This window comes from Dermacentor silvarum, chromosome 1 (genome assembly GCF_013339745.2).
Source record: "Dermacentor silvarum isolate Dsil-2018 chromosome 1, BIME_Dsil_1.4, whole genome shotgun sequence".
NCBI classification, from domain to species: domain Eukaryota; kingdom Metazoa; phylum Arthropoda; class Arachnida; order Ixodida; family Ixodidae; genus Dermacentor; species Dermacentor silvarum.
Genome location: NC_051154.1, coordinates 364,964,785 through 364,985,170, shown reverse-complemented (window position 1 = coordinate 364,985,170; position 20,386 = coordinate 364,964,785). Strand labels below are relative to the sequence as shown.

General features: G+C 48.3%; 1 protein-coding gene across 1 annotated transcript; it reads right to left on the bottom strand.

Moving 5' to 3' along the window:
• Positions 1-374: 374 nt before the first annotated feature.
• LOC119445217 (uncharacterized) lies at positions 375-16,052 on the bottom strand. The gene is made up of 8 exons (XM_037709542.2): positions 15,984-16,052; positions 15,803-15,905; positions 15,601-15,607; positions 13,696-13,931; positions 13,541-13,580; positions 13,405-13,506; positions 13,193-13,341; positions 375-504 (listed from the first exon to the last, which is right to left on the bottom strand). The coding sequence occupies exons 1-8, from the start codon at positions 16,050-16,052 to the stop codon at positions 440-442; spliced, it is 771 nt and encodes a 256-aa protein (XP_037565470.2). The 3' UTR covers positions 375-439.
• Between the last annotated feature and the right edge of the window lie 4,334 nt (positions 16,053-20,386).

Genomic DNA, 20,386 nt, shown 5'->3' with positions numbered 1-20,386 from the left:
GGAGTGTCTCAACACTTTTTTTATTGTGCAAGTACGCCCTGCGGCATAAATTCATGAACATAATAAGGCGTCTTTCCAAGGTTACATGCAGGAGTGGCATAAACAAAGGACCGTGTGTCCATTGGCAAAAGTCAGGCGGATGGCCGAGTTGTTGGCCCAGGCTACGTAGATGGCACGCATGGACTGTCTGAAGGCCCGGACAGCTTCTGAGAGATGCGGTCTAGTGTTCCCTCCGTAGCTGCTGTGCGACAGAAAGCGCAGGATGCAGGGGATGCCTGAGCACCACCTGTCTACGTGGCCCGAGCAGCCAGAGTCAATGAGACGCCCACACGTATCCTCATGAGGCCGTCATGTGGTTGCGAAGGACTGACGCGACACACTTCATATCAGGGACCAAAAAAGGCGCAATTTATTTGCAAGGACAATATATAGTCTCGGGTCATGTGTTGCTCGCTGGGCAGTCTGCTGGCCTAAATGTGGAACACAGCTGATGGATCTTCCGTTCTAAGAAAGAACAAATCAAGCACAAAGCAAGAGGTTGAGTTCACGTAACCTTGCCACAGGTTGCAGTCTTCTGGGTAAAAATTCTCATTATACCGGATGGTTCAGCGAACACTATCAAAAATTTTTAAAAGTCGCCTGTGGCAGTTAGCACAATCATACTTCATGAGCGGGTCTACTCGAAGAGGCGGACATTACTTGCACAAAAAAATTTAATTGCATATTCGACTAACTAAACAAATTCCCTAATTAAGTTTTTAACTAATTACCTTATGGCCCATATTGCTATTTACAAGTCCTAGCCGTGGAGTTCTCAATCCGGATCCACTTGGAACAAATTGTCAGGACGACACAAGTTTCGAGATATTAATTCCCGAACATTGCGGAGAAATGCACTGGCATTCCAGTTACTTTGATGCTTCAATGCATAAAACGACTTAAGCATTACACACTGATTCCCGCCACTATTTCCTGCCAGCCTCGTTCCATTCTAACTCCCTTTCTTGTTTGACCAGTTAGCGGAGCCTGAGAGGTTGAGGTGACATTTTCCAAATTAGCTGATAGCAAGAGCCTCTGAACATCCTCCTTGCATGTGGCCATAGGTAAGTTGGAGACGGAATGAATCAAACTCGTACGGCCTATTCGCATTCCTGGAAATCGGGTTAGCGCGGAATTCAACTTCACCAACCCCACTGTATACACACTTCTCAGTGTAAAGCACTTCTCAGAGTAAAGTGAGGACGGCATCTTGGATTGCACCAAGCACGGCACGGAGCCGAGCATCACACTCTTGCTTCGTTGCGCCACACACTAGGACATCAATATATATATATATATATATATATATATATATATATATATATATATATTGTAAGCACATTTCACGTACCTCATCGTTCTCATTTGTATATAGCCATCATCATCCCTGTTTCTCTTCTTCGTGTTTGAGCCTCGGCCGTGCCGGTGGAATAAACGGGTCTGCCAGTGCTGCCTGTCCTGGTCGTCTTCCGTCTTTCAAAGTGGTGGAGGCGCGTCAAGATCCCGACGTCCTCCTGCGTTCCTGCCCTACCTGGAGCTACGTTCCGGTCGCCGCCTGCGCCCGGCCACCCCCACAGCTATGACCACCCCTGCGTCGGCCGCCGGCACTATCGCTACCCCTGACGCTCCTGCTCCTACGACATCGGCTGCAGTGACATCGTGCATCATTACCACCCCTCATCGTGATCGACCAGTCTTTGCGGGTCTCCGCGGGGAAGACGTCGACGACTGGCTCGACAACTACAACCGCGTGAGTTCGGCCAATGGGTGGACCGATAGACAGAAGTTGACTACCGTCGCGTTCTATCTGACCCACGTTGCGAAGACGTGGTATTTTAACCGCGAAACTGACTTCACCGACTGGTCAGCGTTTACTACCAGCTTGCGGCAAATTTTCGCGTCTTCATCTGGCCGTTCAGAAGTCGCCAAACAGAAGCTCGCTGCGCGTGTTCAACTTCCGCAAGAGTCATATACACCGTACATCGAAGATGTCCTGGCTCTATGCCGCCGCGCCAACGTTGGAATGACGGAAGCCGAACGCATTCGCCATAGTCTTAAAGGCATTGGTTCCGTCGCATTCAACGCTTTAGCTGTCCAAAATCCTACCTCGGTTCAAGATATTACATCGACGTGCCAGCGCTTGGACGAGCTTCAGGCCCTCCGTCTTCACCGTGACAGCGACCTTCCAATGCCACCTCATTCTGATTTACGTGCTCTTATCCGCTCTATTATTCGCGAAGAACTTCAGGAGCAGCAACAACGGCGATCCACTGTTGTTCCCGCCCCATCGCCAACGTTCGACTTGCGCAACCTTGTGAAGGAGGAGTTGGCAGCCATGACGACACCGACAACGTCTGTTGCCCCAGCAGCGTTCCCGATGCCCACATACGCGGAAGTCGCTGCAATGCCACCTGCTACTGTCCCTTCTGGGCCTCCTGACCTCACCTGCGGCCATTTGGCCTCTATGGGCGCCCGAGCACCTGCTGCACCTTCGTATACTCCGTGGCGTCCACCTCGTCCGGTCTGCTTTTACTGCGGTATACGGGGCCACATATCGCGTTACTGCCGTCGCCGCCAGCTGGATGTAAGCCGAGGCTATGCCGATTTCGAGCGAGACGAGAACCGCCGACACGACGCTTACTACCCAGGCCCGTCCGCTTTTACGCAGCGTCGTTCTCCATCTTCTCCAGCGTCTCCACGTCTGCCTCAGGGCTCCCGTTCGGCTAGACGACGTTCTCCTTCTCCCTACCGCCGCTCTGCATCACCGCTTCGCCCCATCTCCCGCCTTGCTGACCAACACTCGGAAAACTAACGATTGCAGTTTTTGGAGGGAAAACTGCGTCCTGTCGAACTTCGGAAATACCTCCTTGTCGCCCGGCCAATATGCTATCTGTAACTCTCGAAGGTGTTCCTGTGCAAGCTCTCGTCGATACTGGTGCCGCTGTTTCCGTTCTGCGTAGTGATTTGTGCTCACGGCTCCGTAAAGTCAGAACGCGTTATCTTGGACCCGTTTTACGCGGCGCTAATAACGTACCCATTCACCCCGACGGACAATGTACGGCTCGTGTTTTGATCGACGTCACCACATTGAGATGATTGTGCTACCCGCGTGCATCCATGAACTTATTCTCGGTTGGGACTTCCTGCATTCTGCCTCCGCTGTTATATCATGTAGGGAGAAAGTCGTCCACATCACAGATACCACGGATGCACCTATTTTGGAGTCGTCACCCTCCATCTTGAACTTGGCTGTCGCTGCAGATTACGTCCTACACCCTGGTCACGAACACATTGTAGCTGTCACATCCGGCCAGCTAACCGATGGAGACGCACTGGTTACGCCCTCTTCACGCTGCACTTCACGAGGAATTCTAGTCGCCCCTTGTCTTGTCCGGTTTTCATGTGGCCGAGCTCTCCTGTACGCCTGCAACACAACCCCAGATCCTGTATTGTTGCCTAAAGGGATGACCGTGGCAACCTTCACCGACCCGCCACTGATCTCTGTCGCAGCGCTTTCCCCTTCTTTGTCACCAGTACCAACCTAAGGTTTGGATTCTTCTTCTCTCCGAGCCCTAATTGGTTCTGACCTAACCGCTGCCCAGTCGGATGCGTTACTCGCCCTTTTGGCTAAGCACAAATCCTGCTTTGATAGCTGTGCCACCGCATTGGGCCAGACTTCCGTAGCTGCACGCCGCATCAAAACCGACGGTTCTGCAATTATACGCCGTCGCCCATATCGTGTTTCGCAGTCGGAACGGAAGATCATTGAAGAACAAGTTGATGACATGCTAGCACGAAATATTATACGACCTTCATCCAGTTCCTGGGCGTCTCCTGTCGTTCTGGTGAAGAAAAAGGATGGTTCCGTTCACTTTTGCGTTGATTATCGAGCGCTCAATACGATTACACGCGAGGATGTGTATCCCATGCCTCGAATTGACGACGCCTTAGATACACTACAAGGAGCGGAATATTTTTCCAGCCTTGATCTGCGATCGGGATATTGGCAAATTCCCATGAACGAGGCTGACAAAGAGAAAACCGCTTTCGCCACGCCGGACGGACTTTATGAATTTAATGTAATGCCATTTGGCCTGTGCAACGCTCCAGCCACGTTTGAGCGTATGATCGACACTGTTCTTCGTGGCCTTAAGTGGAAGACCTGCCTCTGTTATCTGGATGACATCGTTGTTTTTCTTCCAGCTTCACCCAACACCTACAGAGATTAGACGAAGTCCTCCAATGCCTTTCAGATGCTGGTCTCCAGATTAATACTAAAAAGTGCACATTCGCCAGCAGAAGCATCAAAGTGCTGGGTCACGTCGTTTCAAAAGACGGCGTCCAACCTGACCCTGAGAAGATTGCTGCTGTGCTTCAATTCCCTTGCCCATCAAATAAAAAAAAACATTGCGCAGCTTTCTCGGCCTGGCGTCTTACTTTCGCCGTTTTATACGCAATTTTGCTACAATAGCAGCTCCTCTACATAAGCTCCTGGTCAGCGGCGCCTCTTTCACATGGTCCGAAGACTGTGAGTCGGCATTTCAAGCCCTTAAGAAACATCTCACTTCCGGACCGGTGCTTCGCCATTTTGATGAGAGGGCACCCACTCTACTCCAAACTGACGCAAGTGCGCAAGGCATCGGAGCAGTGCTCCTGCAACGAGGCCCCGCGTCTAAAGAGCAGGTTGTGGCGTATGCTAGCCGGACCCTCTCGCCATCTGTACGGAACTACACGATCACAGAGCAGGAATGCCTGGCTATTGTTTGGTCCATTCAGAAGTTTCGCCCGTATCTCTATGGTCGCCACTTCACCATCGTAACCGACCATCATGCTCTGTGTAGGCTGTCATCTATGAAGAACATGTCAGGACGCCTGGGACGCTGGATACTGCGCTTACAAGAATATGATTTCACGATAACGTACCGGTCTGGCAAATGTCATCATGATGCAGACGCACTGTCTCGATGCCCGCTTTCGCCTTCTATCGATCGTGCGCACTCCCCGTCTCTACCACGTCACTCTGACGCTACGCCTGCCGCCCACCAGCTCACGCTAATGTCACTGGATCAAGCTCAGCTTTCTTCACGCTCCGATTTAGCTTCCCTTCAGCACGCAGACTACTACTGTCGAACTCTCATTGATCGCCTTCGCGGCCTAACTAAACCACCCAACAGCCGCTTGCGACGCCAGCTTCAGCAATTTCGCCTTCAAGATGGGGTGCTTCATCGTTATATTTATCATCCTACGGGTAACAAGTGGGTCCCAGTCATACCTCGCTGCCTTCGTCTTCGAGTTTTAGAAGCATTTCATGATGACGTTGCCGCCGGCCACTTAGGCTTCCTCAAGACCTACGACCGCATCAAGACCCGCTGCTTCTGGCCTGGATTGTCCACAACAGTAGCCAAATACGTTGCCTCATGTGCGTTGTGTCAGCACCGCAAACGCTCCACATCCCCGCCTGCCGGTTTTCTTCAGCCTCTGCCTTGTCCGACCGAACCTTTCGAGTGCGTTGGAATTGACTTATACGGTCCCTTGCCGTTGACGCCCTCCGGTCACCGCTGGATCGTCACAGCGGTAGACCACTTAACAAGATACGCCGAGACTGCGCCTCTTCGATCTGGTGCTGCTTCTGAGGTTGCTGACTTCTTCCTGCAATCCATAGTCTTGCGCCATGGTGCTCCTCGCGTTCTTTTGTCCGATCATGGCAAAGCCTTCATGTCCCACGTCCTCGAAGAAGTCTTGCGGCAGACTAATACGAAGCATAAAACCACTTCTACGTATCACCCGCAAACCAACGGCCTTACTGAACGCTTCCACCGAACGCTCTCTGACATGATTTCTATGTACTTACGTCCTGACCACACAAATTGGGACAACATCCTTCCCTGTGTTACATTCGCTTATAATACTGCGACACAACGAACTACCGGTTACAGCCCTTTCTTCCTGGTGTATGGACGATCTGCCTCCTCCGTCTTCGACTCCGAATTGTTTTTCTCTCCTGCTTCGCCTAACACCTCCCTCCCAGAAGAGTTTGCAGCTCGACTCGCGCATTGCCGTGAAATTGCTCGTCGCAACACCGCCGCTACCGAAGAAGAAAGAAAACGTCGCTGCGACAGTAAACGCCGCGACGTCGCCTTCCATCATGCTCTGTGTAGGCTGTCATCTATGAAGAACATGTCAGGACGCCTGGGACGCTGGATACTGCGCTTACAAGAATATGATTTCACGATAACGTACCGGTCTGGCAAATGTCATCATGATGCAGACGCACTGTCTCGATGCCCGCTTTCGCCTTCTATCGATCGTGCGCACTCCCCGTCTCTACCACGTCACTCTGACGCTACGCCTGCCGCCCACCAGCTCACGCTAATGTCACTGGATCAAGCTTAGCTTTCTTCACGCTCCGATTTAGCTTCCCTTCAGCACGCAGACTACTACTGTCGAACTCTCATTGATCGCCTTCGCGGCCTAACTAAACCACCCAACAGCCGCTTGCGACGCCAGCTTCAGCAATTTCGCCTTCAAGATGGGGTGCTTCATCGTTATATTTATCATCCTACGGGTAACAAGTGGGTCCCAGTCATACCTCGCTGCCTTCGTCTTCGAGTTTTAGAAGCATTTCATGATGACGTTGCCGCCGGCCACTTAGGCTTCCTCAAGACCTACGACCGCATCAAGACCCGCTGCTTCTGGCCTGGATTGTCCACAACAGTAGCCAAATACGTTGCCTCATGTGCGTTGTGTCAGCACCGCAAACGCTCCACATCCCCGCCTGCCGGTTTTCTTCAGCCTCTGCCTTGTCCGACCGAACCTTTCGAGTGCGTTGGAATTGACTTATACGGTCCCTTGCCGTTGACGCCCTCCGGTCACCGCTGGATCGTCACAGCGGTAGACCACTTAACAAGATACGCCGAGACTGCGCCTCTTCGATCTGGTGCTGCTTCTGAGGTTGCTGACTTCTTCCTGCAATCCATAGTCTTGCGCCATGGTGCTCCTCGCGTTCTTTTGTCCGATCATGGCAAAGCCTTCATGTCCCACGTCCTCGAAGAAGTCTTGCGGCAGACTAATACGAAGCATAAAACCACTTCTACGTATCACCCGCAAACCAACGGCCTTACTGAACGCTTCCACCGAACGCTCTCTGACATGATTTCTATGTACTTACGTCCTGACCACACAAACTGGGACAACATCCTTCCCTGTGTTACATTCGCTTATAATACTGCGACACAACGAACTACCGGTTACAGCCCTTTCTTCCTGGTGTATGGACGATCTGCCTCCTCCGTCTTCGACTCCGAATTGTTTTTCTCTCCTGCTTCGCCTAACACCTCCCTCCCAGAAGAGTTTGCAGCTCGACTCGCGCATTGCCGTGAAATTGCTCGTCGCAACACCGCCGCTACCCAAGAAGAAAGAAAACGTCGCTGCGACAGTAAACGCCGCGACGTCGCCTTCCATCCTGGAGACCAAGTCCTCCTATGGACGCCGGTTCGAACCCCTGGACTTTGCGAGAAATTCCTTCACCGGTACATTGGGCCCTACACAGTCCTACAACAAACTTCCGCAGTGAACTATCTAGTCACTCCGCTTCACTCCGTCGAGGACCGCCGTCGTCGTAGTGCAGAAATTGTTCACGTCTCCCGCATGAAGCACTTTATTCCCCGTTCAGCCGATCTTTAGATTGCGGCCAGGTTGGCCGCTTCCACGAGAGGGGGAAATTAGTGTAAGCACATTTCACGTACTTCATCGTTCTCATTTGTATATAGCCATCATCATCCCTGTTTCTCTTCTTCTTCGTGCTTGAGCCTCGGCCGTGCCGGTGGAATAAACGGGTCTGCCAGTGCTGCCTGTCCTGGTCGTCTTCCGTCTGTCAATATATATATATATATATATATATATATATATATATATATATATATATATATACAGAGATGTCCTGCAGGTTACCTAGCACTTGGCTTATGGTCATGTGAAATGGTTCTGGGGTGGCGCTTATAACAAATGGAAGTCAAAGAAAGCAGTACCTGCCGAACAGTGTGCTGAAGGGGCCCACTTTCGAGGCACAGTTGTCCAGGGGAATCTGATAGAAACCTTGGTTGGCGTCTAACTTGGTGAAAAAGCTGGCACCTGCTAATTCTGCTTCATTGTCCTCTTTGCTTGGAACGGTAGAACTGCCCCCTTTTAATGCACTCACTGACATGACATCCGCACTCTCAATCTCCCATCTTTTCTCCTTACTGTGACCAGTGCATTCACTCAGTCCAATTGGGCTTCGGTTTTGGCTATGATGCCTTCCGCCTCCATTCGCTACAACTCAGTAGGATAGGATAGGAATAAACTTTATTTGTCCAGCGGTTATGGCTGTTGGTGCCCGGGGCTAGGCTTCCAGGGGTCCATCGCCGGAGAAAAATCTTTCGAGATCCTCGGCAATGGCCCTGGACCGCTGAACGGCCCACTTCCTGGTCCTCGGGTGCCTCGCTGAGGAGGGCGGCTTGCCATCTTTTACGACCGTCATGGAGAAGGCGGGCTCCGCCGCCGTCGGCCAGCCGTGTCGTTGATGTTGCTGCTGTTGATGCTGCCGTTTTTGTCGTCGTAGTAGTAGTGATGGTGGTGCTGGCATCCCCGGTTCGTCTCGCACATTTCGTTGTAGTGGCGATGGTGGTCGTCGTCCCTTTTCGTTATCAACGTTACCGGCGGCCCGCGGGTACCTGGCTGCATCGACGAAGAGGACACCTTCTCGTCTTTCGTGCTCCTCGAGGATTGCTGCCGCCCTTCGTTTACGTCTTTGCACGTCATGCGCCGGGTGCATGTTCTTCGGCAGGTATTCCGTCTGTATGGCGTCCGTGACGTCCGGTAGCAGTGTTTCCTTCAGTCCCCGCGCCTCATGATATCGAATCCCGAGCAGGTCGAGGATTCGTCTTCCCATTTTGGTGCCCGACAGCCTCTGCACGGGTCGCCTTTCTGGTGCTTCCCGGGTCGAGCAGGTGCCTGAGAATCTTCCAGGTGCGTCCCGCGCTCATGTTTCCGTTCATCGTGTCACACAGCTCCTGCCATTCTTGCTCGCACAGGCTGGCGCAGTGCATCTCGATCTCCCGGTTGATTTCGGCGATCTTGCGTATCTTCCTCTTGAGTTTTTGCTTGCTCGCTCTCCGTTGCATGGATTTCTTGGCCGCAAGGAGATGTGCCAGCCGGCAGTCCACTTTGGACGGTTGGGGAGCGTCGTCGTCCCCAGCTCCGTGGGATCTGTCTCCTCCTTTGGGGGATTCTTGTCGCCAGTCCGTCCATTCGATCTCATCGGTGGCTTTCGCTACGTCCGCGAGTAGTTTTCTGCACCTATCGCTGATGTCTTCAATCGGGCCCTCCTTCTTGTCTCGTTCTCTATTTTTCCGGAATCTATCCCAGTCCACGATTCTTGCCTTTCGGCAGACGTCCTCCTCGCTTTCACTCTCTCCCACGGTCACATACAGAATTCTGTGTTCACTTCCAGGTCCTCGAAAGAGTTCGACCAAGTGACCACGTCCGCGCCCGACCAGACAGAGAGGTCGGGGGATGTGTCGCGGCACACTCCCTGTCCGATCCTGGTGTGCGAAGCCGGTTCGGTGAGTACAGTCAGGCCAAGCTCGTCCATCAGTACACATGGCTTTCTTGAATGGTTGAGGCACTCTCCTCACGGGCATAGAAACTGGTCCAGCGCCGTCTCCCAAATTGATCGAGTACGTGTACTTGGAGTGTCCAGTGCGAATGAACAGCTTCAAGAATTTGTCGCTGATCCATTGCTTCGGGTTCTTGCAGGCTGACACATTGTGAACACGCTGCACCAGTCAAAATTTTTCGCATGCAGCCAACCTGAGCAGTGCCTGTTTCCCTTTCTACATGATAGGTAAACTGTGGGCTTCCGCACAGAGTCCACTTAAGCGTCAACGTAACTGTCGCCAAGTGCTGTATGACACCAAAACTCATCAGCAAGTGTGAATCGGACATAGAGGTCGCTTTCAATCTTTGGTATAGCGAGAATGGCAAGAGATTCGGCTGACCTTGTGTCCACTTTGACATCGATTCCCTTGTTGCCATCCTCTCCAGTCACCAACCTGTCATCTGAGCTGTAGATGCCGGCTATTTCAAATGCCAGGAGTAGGAAGTCGTTTTTTTGGTATCCTTGTTTGGTCGCTCCACCTCTTGCACATTTCGGCATGATCTACAGCAAGCAGCTAAGTGGCTTGGCCTTTGGCAGATTCCACAAGTGTTTCCCCACACCGGGCACCACTTTAGTGGGTAGCTTCTGTCGCAGAACCAACAGCAATGCAGAGGTCTACTTTTTTTTACAGTGTCTCATCCCTTGGCGATCCCGTCAACGGCAGTGGAGGTATCGTCATGGTCCTAAACACAAGCCTGGCTTAATGCATCTCAGCCGCCTTGCAGAAATCAATGGCCTTGTCTGATGTCAGCTCCTTTTCGTGCAACAAGCGTGCTCTTAGCTTTTTGTCCGTGGTGCCACAGTCAAGCTGGTCAAGCACCATGAAGTCCTTCAGTTCGCCAAAATTACATGATTGTGCTTCCAGCTGCACATTGCGTGAAGATTGCTCAAACAGTTCACCCTCATGCTGCATCCGCGTGCAGAAAGCAATTTTTCAAATGTTTCGTTACGTTGCGGTTCGCAGTATGCATTGAACCGGTGAACTAGTGCATCGTAGTCATCCTGTTGAGCTGGTGTGAACTGAAAAGTATTGAAGACATCAATAACTTCTTGGCCTGCTAAGTGAAGTAATATGACAGCTTTCTCTGCATTGTTCGCTGATTCCCAGTTTCCTTCAAGTAGGAATTGCTGAAACGTCTTCCAGCTGTCGGCTGCGTTCTCGGGCAACACGAGGCATTCCAAAGGAGGCAATGCGTCCATACTAGCTCATATTCTGGGAACCCCGCAGGCATCCCAATTCTGACACCATTCTAAGGACAATCTTGCTGGCTGGTTATTCAGACACGCGCGAGCTGTATGGCTTCCTCGGCGCGCTCTGTAAAATCGGTAGCGTCATCCTCTGTATCGCCACAATTATGGGGCAGCATAGCATCAAGCATCGTCGTTACTTCTCGACCGTGGAGAGGACCGAACGACGTCGTTCTTGTTGTTTCCTGCCGTGTCGTATCATACGAAAATGTGACATATGGCAGTATATTTTCCCAATTCTTGTGTTCCACATTGACGTACATACAGAGCATGTCAGCGAGGGTCTTGTTGAGTCGTTCTGTAAGCCCATTTGTTTGAGGATGGTAGGCTGTTGTCCTCCTATGAGCCGTGCTGCTGAGCCTGAGCACACTTCTCAAAAGCTCAGCTGTGAAAGCGGTTCCTTTGTCTGTTATTATGACAGCTGGAGCACCATGTATTATGACGATGTTCTCAATGAAACGTTATGCCGCTTCAGCTGCCATGTCACTCGGAAGTGCCTTGGCTTCTGTGTACCTCGTGAGGTAGTCTGTCGCAACTATGACCCATTTATTTCTGCTGGCAGATGTCAGAAGTGGGCCTAGAAGGTGCATTCCAATTTGCGCAAACGGCAACACCGGCACTGCAACGTGGTGTAAGAGCCCGGCGGGTTTAGTGGGTGGTACTTTGCGTCACTGACAGTCAAGGCAAGTTCTGATGTAATGCTTCACATCGGCTGCATGCTTTGGCCAGTAATATTTGTTTTTGACTCGTGCCAATGTCCGTGTGTAGCCGAGGTGTCGTGAGGGGGCTTCGTCGGGGCAAGCCTGCAGGATTTCTTTGCGGAAAGTATGTGTGACGTTGCTGGCATCTGGTCGTCTTTGTCGTCACTATCGTGGCTCGATGCAGAGGGGGTCGCGGCAATATAGTATCAGGTGATGTGGTGCCCGACAGGCAGCGTTGCTGGCCTAAATATGGAACACAGCCAATGCAGTGGTCTGCAAAGCTTCCTTGAAATGCCAAGTCTTTCATGCTGTCCCAAGGAAAGGTGGCTACCCGACTTCGTTTAGCCGAGTGGTTCTCTTCATGTGTGTACTTTTAACAGACCAGTGCATACTTGACCACGGAGGCGTTGGTGTGGTTCAAATAAATCATTGTGACTGCATTGCGGATGTGTGTGTACACTTGAATTGTACTGTCATGTGGTCTCCAAAGCTCTCTTGACACGCCAAGTTCTTTATGGCTGTCTGAGTGCATTAGCCCAGTTCACACAAACGGTGGTGGCTATCTAGCTGCTATTGCTTAATGTTAATGCCATTGGGAAGCGAGTGCGCCTTTGTGCGATGAGCTCCTGCTTTGATGGTCTTTCAAAACCAAGTGACATGTGGCACGGTGGAGACTTTTCACAGCTCAGAAAGCCCTCCTTATATGAAGAATGTTCGCAGCGCTCGACCACATCTTGCATGAAGTCATCAACGTATCCTGCATAGTGAAGAGGTGCAGTATCAGTATGAAGTTGTGCGCAAGTGTTGCGCAACAAACTAAGTTGTGCGCAAGTGTTGGCAACCATTTTTTCAATTTTTTTGTATTATCTTTTATACATTAGGATACATTCATACAATAGGATTCTGCTTCCGACGCTCAGCAGAAATTGCTTTTCTCAAATGCAATAGAGTTCAGTAGAATTGGTCAAGCGGTTGTGTAATGAGAGAACTTCTCAGTTTTACATGTATTTGGATAGCGAAATAAGAGTTGACCCAAATTTGTACATTCCGATTAACACGCATGTATTTGCAGCACTCGCCCAAGCATAAACATCTTCCAATAGCCGTAAAACTTGGTAGTCTATAGCACCATGTTTGTCTAGCTAGAAAGAATTGTACACAAAGATCAGCTTCCCTTATCATCCTGCAAATTCATGTTTAGGTCGAACAAAAACCTGTACTGTACATATGTAGAGGTTAACTGTTATATTCCCAGTTCCTGTGCGTACGATTTTGCCAGATTTGGCACATCTTTATAGTTTCATTGGTTTCCTGCTAAGGTCATTAAAGATGCCGCCGCAGGGCATAATACCCCACGGTTTATTAAAACGTTCGTTGACGACACTAGAGCTTTACAAAACAGCGAAAATGCCGAAAATATCGCACTGCAGAGTAATTGCCCTATGGTTGGCAAGAATTTCGTGCACACGTGTTGGTATGTTACAATCTGTCCAGAAATGTTACATACCGTAGCTTGGGTCCTCTTTCACTGTAGTCACAGTGAAGTGGCCTCGCCTTGCCTTGGAAGATTTAATCTTACACCGCTGCTTTCCATCCTGAGTGAGTGCTTGGTGCCGTGCAGCATTCTCATTGAAGTGCAGCACAGCGAGCCTCGTTCTAATGAAGAGAGGTTTGAATTATACCCTTCTCTTATTTCTTAGATGTCGAAATTAAAATTACCCCTCTTGCATTCCGTCCACTGAGAAGGCATTGGACTTTGGAGCAAACCGATTCATCAGGCTGTGGAAGGACTCCAATGAAAACGTTTGGACCTCAGGATATCTTTCAGTAGGTGGATATCTTTCAGTAGTCTTACATTGTCGACAATAGTTTGAGACGAAGAAATGCAGGTGATGCTGAAACAGATACGTATAACAAATTAAAAATCTTTTTAGCTTTTTATCTGAAGATGTGATGTCCACACTAAGAAATGCTGTGTAGGGCAAGAATACAATATACAGTAGTGCTTACCTGGTCTCAACCATTCCCTGTCGTCAAGGGAGTCATGGAGGCATTTTTTGTAGGGCCCATCATGGCCATCGTGTTTGTTGCACACGTGGTTGAGCAGGCTTCTCCACATGCTGGTGACAAGCTCACGATCACCTTGGCCCATGGCAGCCACCCAGTAGAGGTGGTTTAGGATGCTTTGGATCGAAGGTGTGATAACTTGATGTGTGCGGCTAGCAGCCAGGAGCTTTTTTTCAGACCTAGAATATATGACAAGGGGTTATTAGATATTTTATTTACTGACACTGCAGTCATAAAGCAAGGATTGTCGCGTGAGCAAGATGGTTGTTACTAAGCAAGTAACAGTGCCAGGTGCTGTATTGACCAATCTGAACCATAAAATGCAATCTTTATGAAAATTTATTTCAATTTTAAGAAACTAACACACATTCCTGCATGTCACCTGTCCTTTTAGTATGCACACATTTCTAAAGATCATTTGTGATAAGAAAGTGTTCCACCTGCTTAGATGCATTTCTGCAATAGACAAGCATAATTTGCGCAATAAATCGCATTGCAACGTAGAGGTAGGCAATAAAAAATCCACTCTCTTTAATTACTCACTTCACGTCACCTGTTGTAACTGAGAAATTGACGCAGACCTGTAGTGAAGTCTGTAGGAAATCTTGAGACTAGACTCTCTTTCAAGATATACAGCCTCCATGTGTGCTAAGAAATATGTCGCCGTTCCAGCTTGCAGTTCCTTCAAAGTGTGTGTCACACAGTTCGAGATTACCTTAGCCACAACAACAAAGCATATTTTAGAATATTTTGGGCACAGATGCAGCAAAATGCCATTGGTCTTAGGATTTAAGCTAGGCAGACATCTAGACATTGCGATCAATCATGAAAAAAATGTCTACCTCGTCAGGTAATCCTCTTGAATAGGCTGAATTGTGGTTCATGCGATTCTTGTGCATGCTATTGTTAAATTGGCCTGAAACCGGGATATGTGCTTACCTTTAGCAACATGCCAAGTATCAAACCAATGCTTAATCTCTGGCTTCTCCACGCGGCAGTAGCGGTTGACACCAGGATGTCGGTCTGTGAAAAGAATGAAGCTTAGTGAGCAAGGAGGTTATGTAAAACTCCTAGAGTAGCAGCTCCTCGCAGCCGCCTACGGGAGTGAGTGAAGCCACAGCGATCATGTTGCTAGCGGCAAAAGAGAGTGCATCCGTCGCATAGGCGGCCGCGGAATACGCGCAAGAGTCAGTTTCATTTGCAGTACCGCAATAATATTTTGAGAAGAAACATCTTTAAGATGTAAATCAGCTCACAATTAGCTGTCGTGAAAAAAGAGTTCTGCATCCAGCTCTAGTTGCAGGCTTTGAGAGAAGCTATCAGCGAGACACTTCGCTGTGTTAAATTACGACCAGTCTGTAATGTCATGTGACTGCTCAATATTCACCCCTGAATACCCGCTGGTTGGCAAGGAACATTTTCAGTCATCTTTTGTAAAGACGTAGTACGCTTTCCAGCAGCAATTTGTGACTATACGGCGCATGAAAACAAGACATTTTGGCACTAACGTTGAGTATATCACCAAACTGGGATCAATGATATGTTTTTCAACCACTAGATCACATGTAAACAAGAAAAGGTGTGAGGCACATGTAACCGAGAGCAATTGGCACCCACAACGACAGCTTCCCTGCAGCAGCTGCCCGCCCACGTCACTCAAAAATTCCACCATGCACACGGCCTCCTTTTCCAGCACCAGCAAATCTCACAGCTCACCGCACGTCGCCATTAACAGCTTCCACCACCAACCCTTGCGATAAGCCTTTTTACTTATCTGTTTCACAGCAAGTGTGTCGTAGTGTTAGAAAAAATGTCTTTTTTTATCATTCCTGGCAGTGTTACACATACCTTGACCCTGCAATAAGATACATATCCAGACTTAGGGGCAGGGGAGGTTGCTATTTTGGACCTTCTCAATATACGTGGCTAGGCATTTGTTCTCAAGTTGATTACAACAATGTAAATAAGATGCTCTAGCATACACAGCAGCATTGCTTACTGTTTCAAATTGCGTCACCAAAATTAAAAAAACACAATCTCTGTATGGTACCTGTTGTCAGCGAACGTATCCTGATGCCCAGCTTCTCGACACCCATCAAGCACTTGGCAAGCCCTTGTTTTTCCATAGAAACACTGTTAGGGACTTCAGGTGACTGCACAAATACAGCAGATAGTTTCATAAGAATTTACTCAATATGCGTATAGTATGAATAGTAGCACTATGTGGTTACCTCTCCAACTTGCACTTGTTCTGTGTGCAAAATGCAGCCATTCTGCATAGAAAGCACACTGTATGTCATGTACTTGGCACTGTAGGCCTGGAGAGTCACAGCGCCCGTCACCTGCCAGGTCGACTTGCAAGCCAGCAAGCTCACTGGCCATTTCAGCTTGCTTACGGTGGAAAAGCTGGAAAAACAAGTGCATAATATATAAGTGCCTAATGCATTGCTACAAAACTGCTACAATTTTGCTACCATAACAGCATCCTAATGTACTGGGGTTGTATTCAGTTGGGGCCATGTGCGAGGCACTGCCAACTAGAAAAAGCAGGATGGTAAAACTGTTCAATGTGAGATAAAAGAAACACACAAACAGTTTCTAAATTTCAACACCATATACCAGAGTTTGTATTCTTTAGAATCATGATGAAGCAAGTAAGTTGGGCCAGCTGGTTACAAGAATTAGGCAGCATGATGTTTCGGTGCAACTTTAGATGGCACAGATTGAGATAAACAGGACAAATGCCAGTGTTGGTCCTCAGAATCCCTAATTTGACATCTAAATTTGCACTGCAAGATCAGGCTCTATGATATCAGACTTGGCAGTCATGCAAGGGCTGTTGGTTGTACATTACGTTGCTAGAACATTACCCTAGGAAAAATTCAAATAGAAATACTTTATTGGCTTCTATAGGTCTCATCTTATTGGATTATGAAATTATCGACTTGATACACTAATAAAACTGATAGCCTGTATTGGTCTATTAGCTTACAGGTGCATTGGTGTTGTATAAAACCATCAGACTATGCCTAAATCATGCTCTAGTTCTTTGTAAATGTGGCCCAGTAGGCGAACCTCGTTTATGGCAGGCAGCAAGTAGGCCCTCTGGTAGTTGTAGAAGGTCCGTTCTGTGATGGTCTGCACGCCGATAGAATTTAGGCACCTCAAGGTCGCAGCCACTGCACAGCCAGAAAATAGCACTCCTGCTGCCAGAAGAATGTTTCCAGCTCCACTCCCACGAACAAGTGGCTGGCTCCTCCACTGGAGCATGTGTTCTTTGTCACACATGCCCTCCACTATGAGCAAAGTGCCCACAACCTTGGAGCTGATGTCGCCTACTGCTTGGCCACAGACCTTGCAGGTGGTGAGCAATTCCCGCAGGCAGCTCTCAAAGACAATGAACTTTTTTGCTCGTTGCAAGACATGCCATCTAAAAGCTGTCTGCCTCGCCTCCTGTGTATGAAACAGAGTTTAGCCACATGCTTCTCAAGAGAATTCTGCTGCCTTTTCGCATCTATAGTTGTTTCCACACATATGGCACTCTAAGTTGCAGTCACTCTAGCCCCCTATCACAGCTTGAGTATCATATAGCGTCTATGAGGGCTATGAAGGGTAAAGAGTTGGATATGTTGGTAGTTCATGTTTAAAAAAAAAAACATCGTGAGGGAAAGGGACAAACGAAAAAAGCCACACACAGCGCTGTTTAAACAGAAGCTATCACTTTTTATCTCCAAAGTAAAAAAAAAATTCATATCTTTACTTGGCTTGTCCAAACAATCTCAAGATTACTAACATTTCCAGGTTTTCTACAACAATAACTTGCTTCTACCCTGCCATTTGAACAAAGCATGGCAAATGAACTGCTGTCTTCTCTGGCACGTCATTATGGAATTCTGTACATGATAAAATTAAACCATTGGTATATGTTGACACACCCTGCACGAAATACTCGCTCAATAAGCTATCGGAAGGCAGTCATTAAATTATAATTGCAATCTTTGCTTTCCATTTAACGTTTTCTCGCTTCTGTTCTTTTTGAATTAGTATGTTTGTAAAGTTCCTGACCATTGCTGATATGCTCTCGCGCTTGTCCGTTTGTATTGTGATGTTTTTCTATAATAATTGCATTTGTCCAGTTCTTATGTAAACCTTTTGTGTAGTTTGTTCTCAGATTTTGTTAATACGATTAGCATTCTGGGGTTCACTCATGCACTGTTATGAAAAATTGTGAGAGATTTATTTTGTTGTGAGTCTACTGTATTTTAATGCACAAGATACCTGAAGAAGCTCTCGCTGAATGATGGCACATAGCTGGTGTCTTCTTGAGCTGCTGGCTCGTCTTCATCACCTGCACAAGAGTCATCAATCTCCATTGGCACAGGCGTTGAACCACGGAGAGGTCTGAAGTCTGCTGGGAGCAATGGTAGTGGGGTGACTTGTATTGCAGTGTCTCTTTGGGCTTCAGGGCATGCAGCTTCACGCTGATTCAGCACTGCACTTTGTGTGGTGGAGGGATGCTTCGTCTGTGTCGCTGTGGAAACCATGATTTTCATGGTCATTTGCACCTGCGTGGCTCGATTAAAACCGCTTGGGTTAGCAAAACTTTTTGAGTGAAAAGGTGCCTAATTTCTTATCCATAGTGAACATTATCTGTTATTCTGCTGACATGAAAATTCTGCCAATAAAGCCCTGTTTTGCAAATGTGCATAGAATGTGCACTGTTTCTGAGTTGTTTGGTCAGCTTACCAACAGACTGGCATTCTGGTATCGTCTGGGTTTCCACTGTTCTTGTGGTTTTTCTTGTGGCTGTCTAATATGTGATGGAAAAGAATAAATGCATACATGGAAGTTCAGTATCTTCTTAAATGCATATTTCAAACATCACACTTCATTTCATGCATCATACATTACGACGCATCAAATGCATCACAATGTATTTCATAGATGAAATTGGCATTTTTTATGTTATTAAAATAATTTCATGCAAGGTGTGTTGCTTTCAAATTGCAAGCCATTCAGTTTAAGGATGTTCAAAATGCTTATGGTACGTGTTATGAAAATGACTTTGGCATATGAAGTTAGCTTCTCTAAAGTAAACATTTATTGAGAGCCACATCCGTTGAACTGCCCTGTCCTAGGCCACCCTGTTGCACAGTGTGAAGCTGCATATGAGTGAGGCATTATGTAGCGCCTGTATGCGGTACATTTATCTGCTGTTCTCTTGTTTCAGTAATATATTGTATAAGTTGAGAGTACTTACCTGGCTGGCGGAGGTTTTCAATACATCGACACGATCTGTCACGCTTTCCCGAGGTGGTGTATGACCCTGCAAGAAAGCAGCAACTTGTTTGGCAGCGCACACACATAAAAAAAATTAGATTATGGGGTTTTACGTGTCAAAACCATGATCTGATTACGAGGCACGCCGTGGGGACTCCGGAATAATTTGGACCACCTCGGGTTCTTTAACGTGCTCCTAAATCTAAGTACACGGGTGTTTTCGCATTTCGTCCCCATCGAAACGCACATGAAGGACAACAATGTTTCCCACCGTGCTGATTGCATTCGTATCGGCGCATTCGCAGTCTAGTTTCGCTTTCTGCACGTGCATTGCGCTTGATAAAAGTGCGTGAAAGCCGATAACATGCACTGTCACAGCTACATTACAAGCTTGACCGTGCACCCTCAGAACGACGGATACTACGATTATTTATAGAACGCCGAGCTCTTGCCGATCGACGTGCTAGAACCAAGCAGTCCGGTCGCACTATACCTGGAGGCCGCGAGCTCAATTATTTGCTAGGGTAGGTCTATTTGCGCTCATTGTATAGGAAACATGCCAGCCGCTATACTCTGTGGACTTCTCCAAAATTTTTATCTAGTCCGAACACATAGATAGCGGTACGGTAGTGCTCAAAGAGCATAGTTCTGAAATCGTGCCCGACGAGCAGCACACGACCTGTTTGTGGACTTACCTTTGCAACGGGAAGGAACAAAGACGGTAGGGCCTCGCCTCTGAGGTGAAAATTCTTCGTGCTGCCTCCAAACCGTTGCATTAGCACGGTATCGTGGTTGTAATCATCCGGTGTAAAGTGACGACCGCAAACGCGCAGATCCAGGCGCCTATCGGATACTGAAAGTCCGATGCGCTGCAGCCACTTCGCTCGTCTGCTGCCTTGCAGAGGGACACGATGTCGCAGCTTGACATACTGCCAGTCGCTGCGTTTGCAGCCCACAACGGAACAAGGATGAACCATGGTGCTCGTGAAAAGAAAGCTCGAGACCAACACTGACCGCGCAGCTCTCGTGAACCCGGAGCACGTTGTGACACAAGCAGACGACACTTGCTGTGGGCCGGAAGTGCTTTTTTGTGTAGCGATACATGTCCTTGTGCATTCTCTTTCTGTTACTTTATTTTTATAGAAACAAATTAACTAACATCTAAACTATTACGAACAACATTTGTTCACCATAATGTTGCAAAAATAATCGATGACGCGCCCTGGGCAGCCAATCAGATAGCTGCCCCAGTGACGTATTCTGGGCAAAACACGTCATCTGGGCAAAAAAAATAGCCGCTTGGCGTGCTGCAATCGGTAGCCGAAGCACATCTTTAAAACCTTATAATAAATTA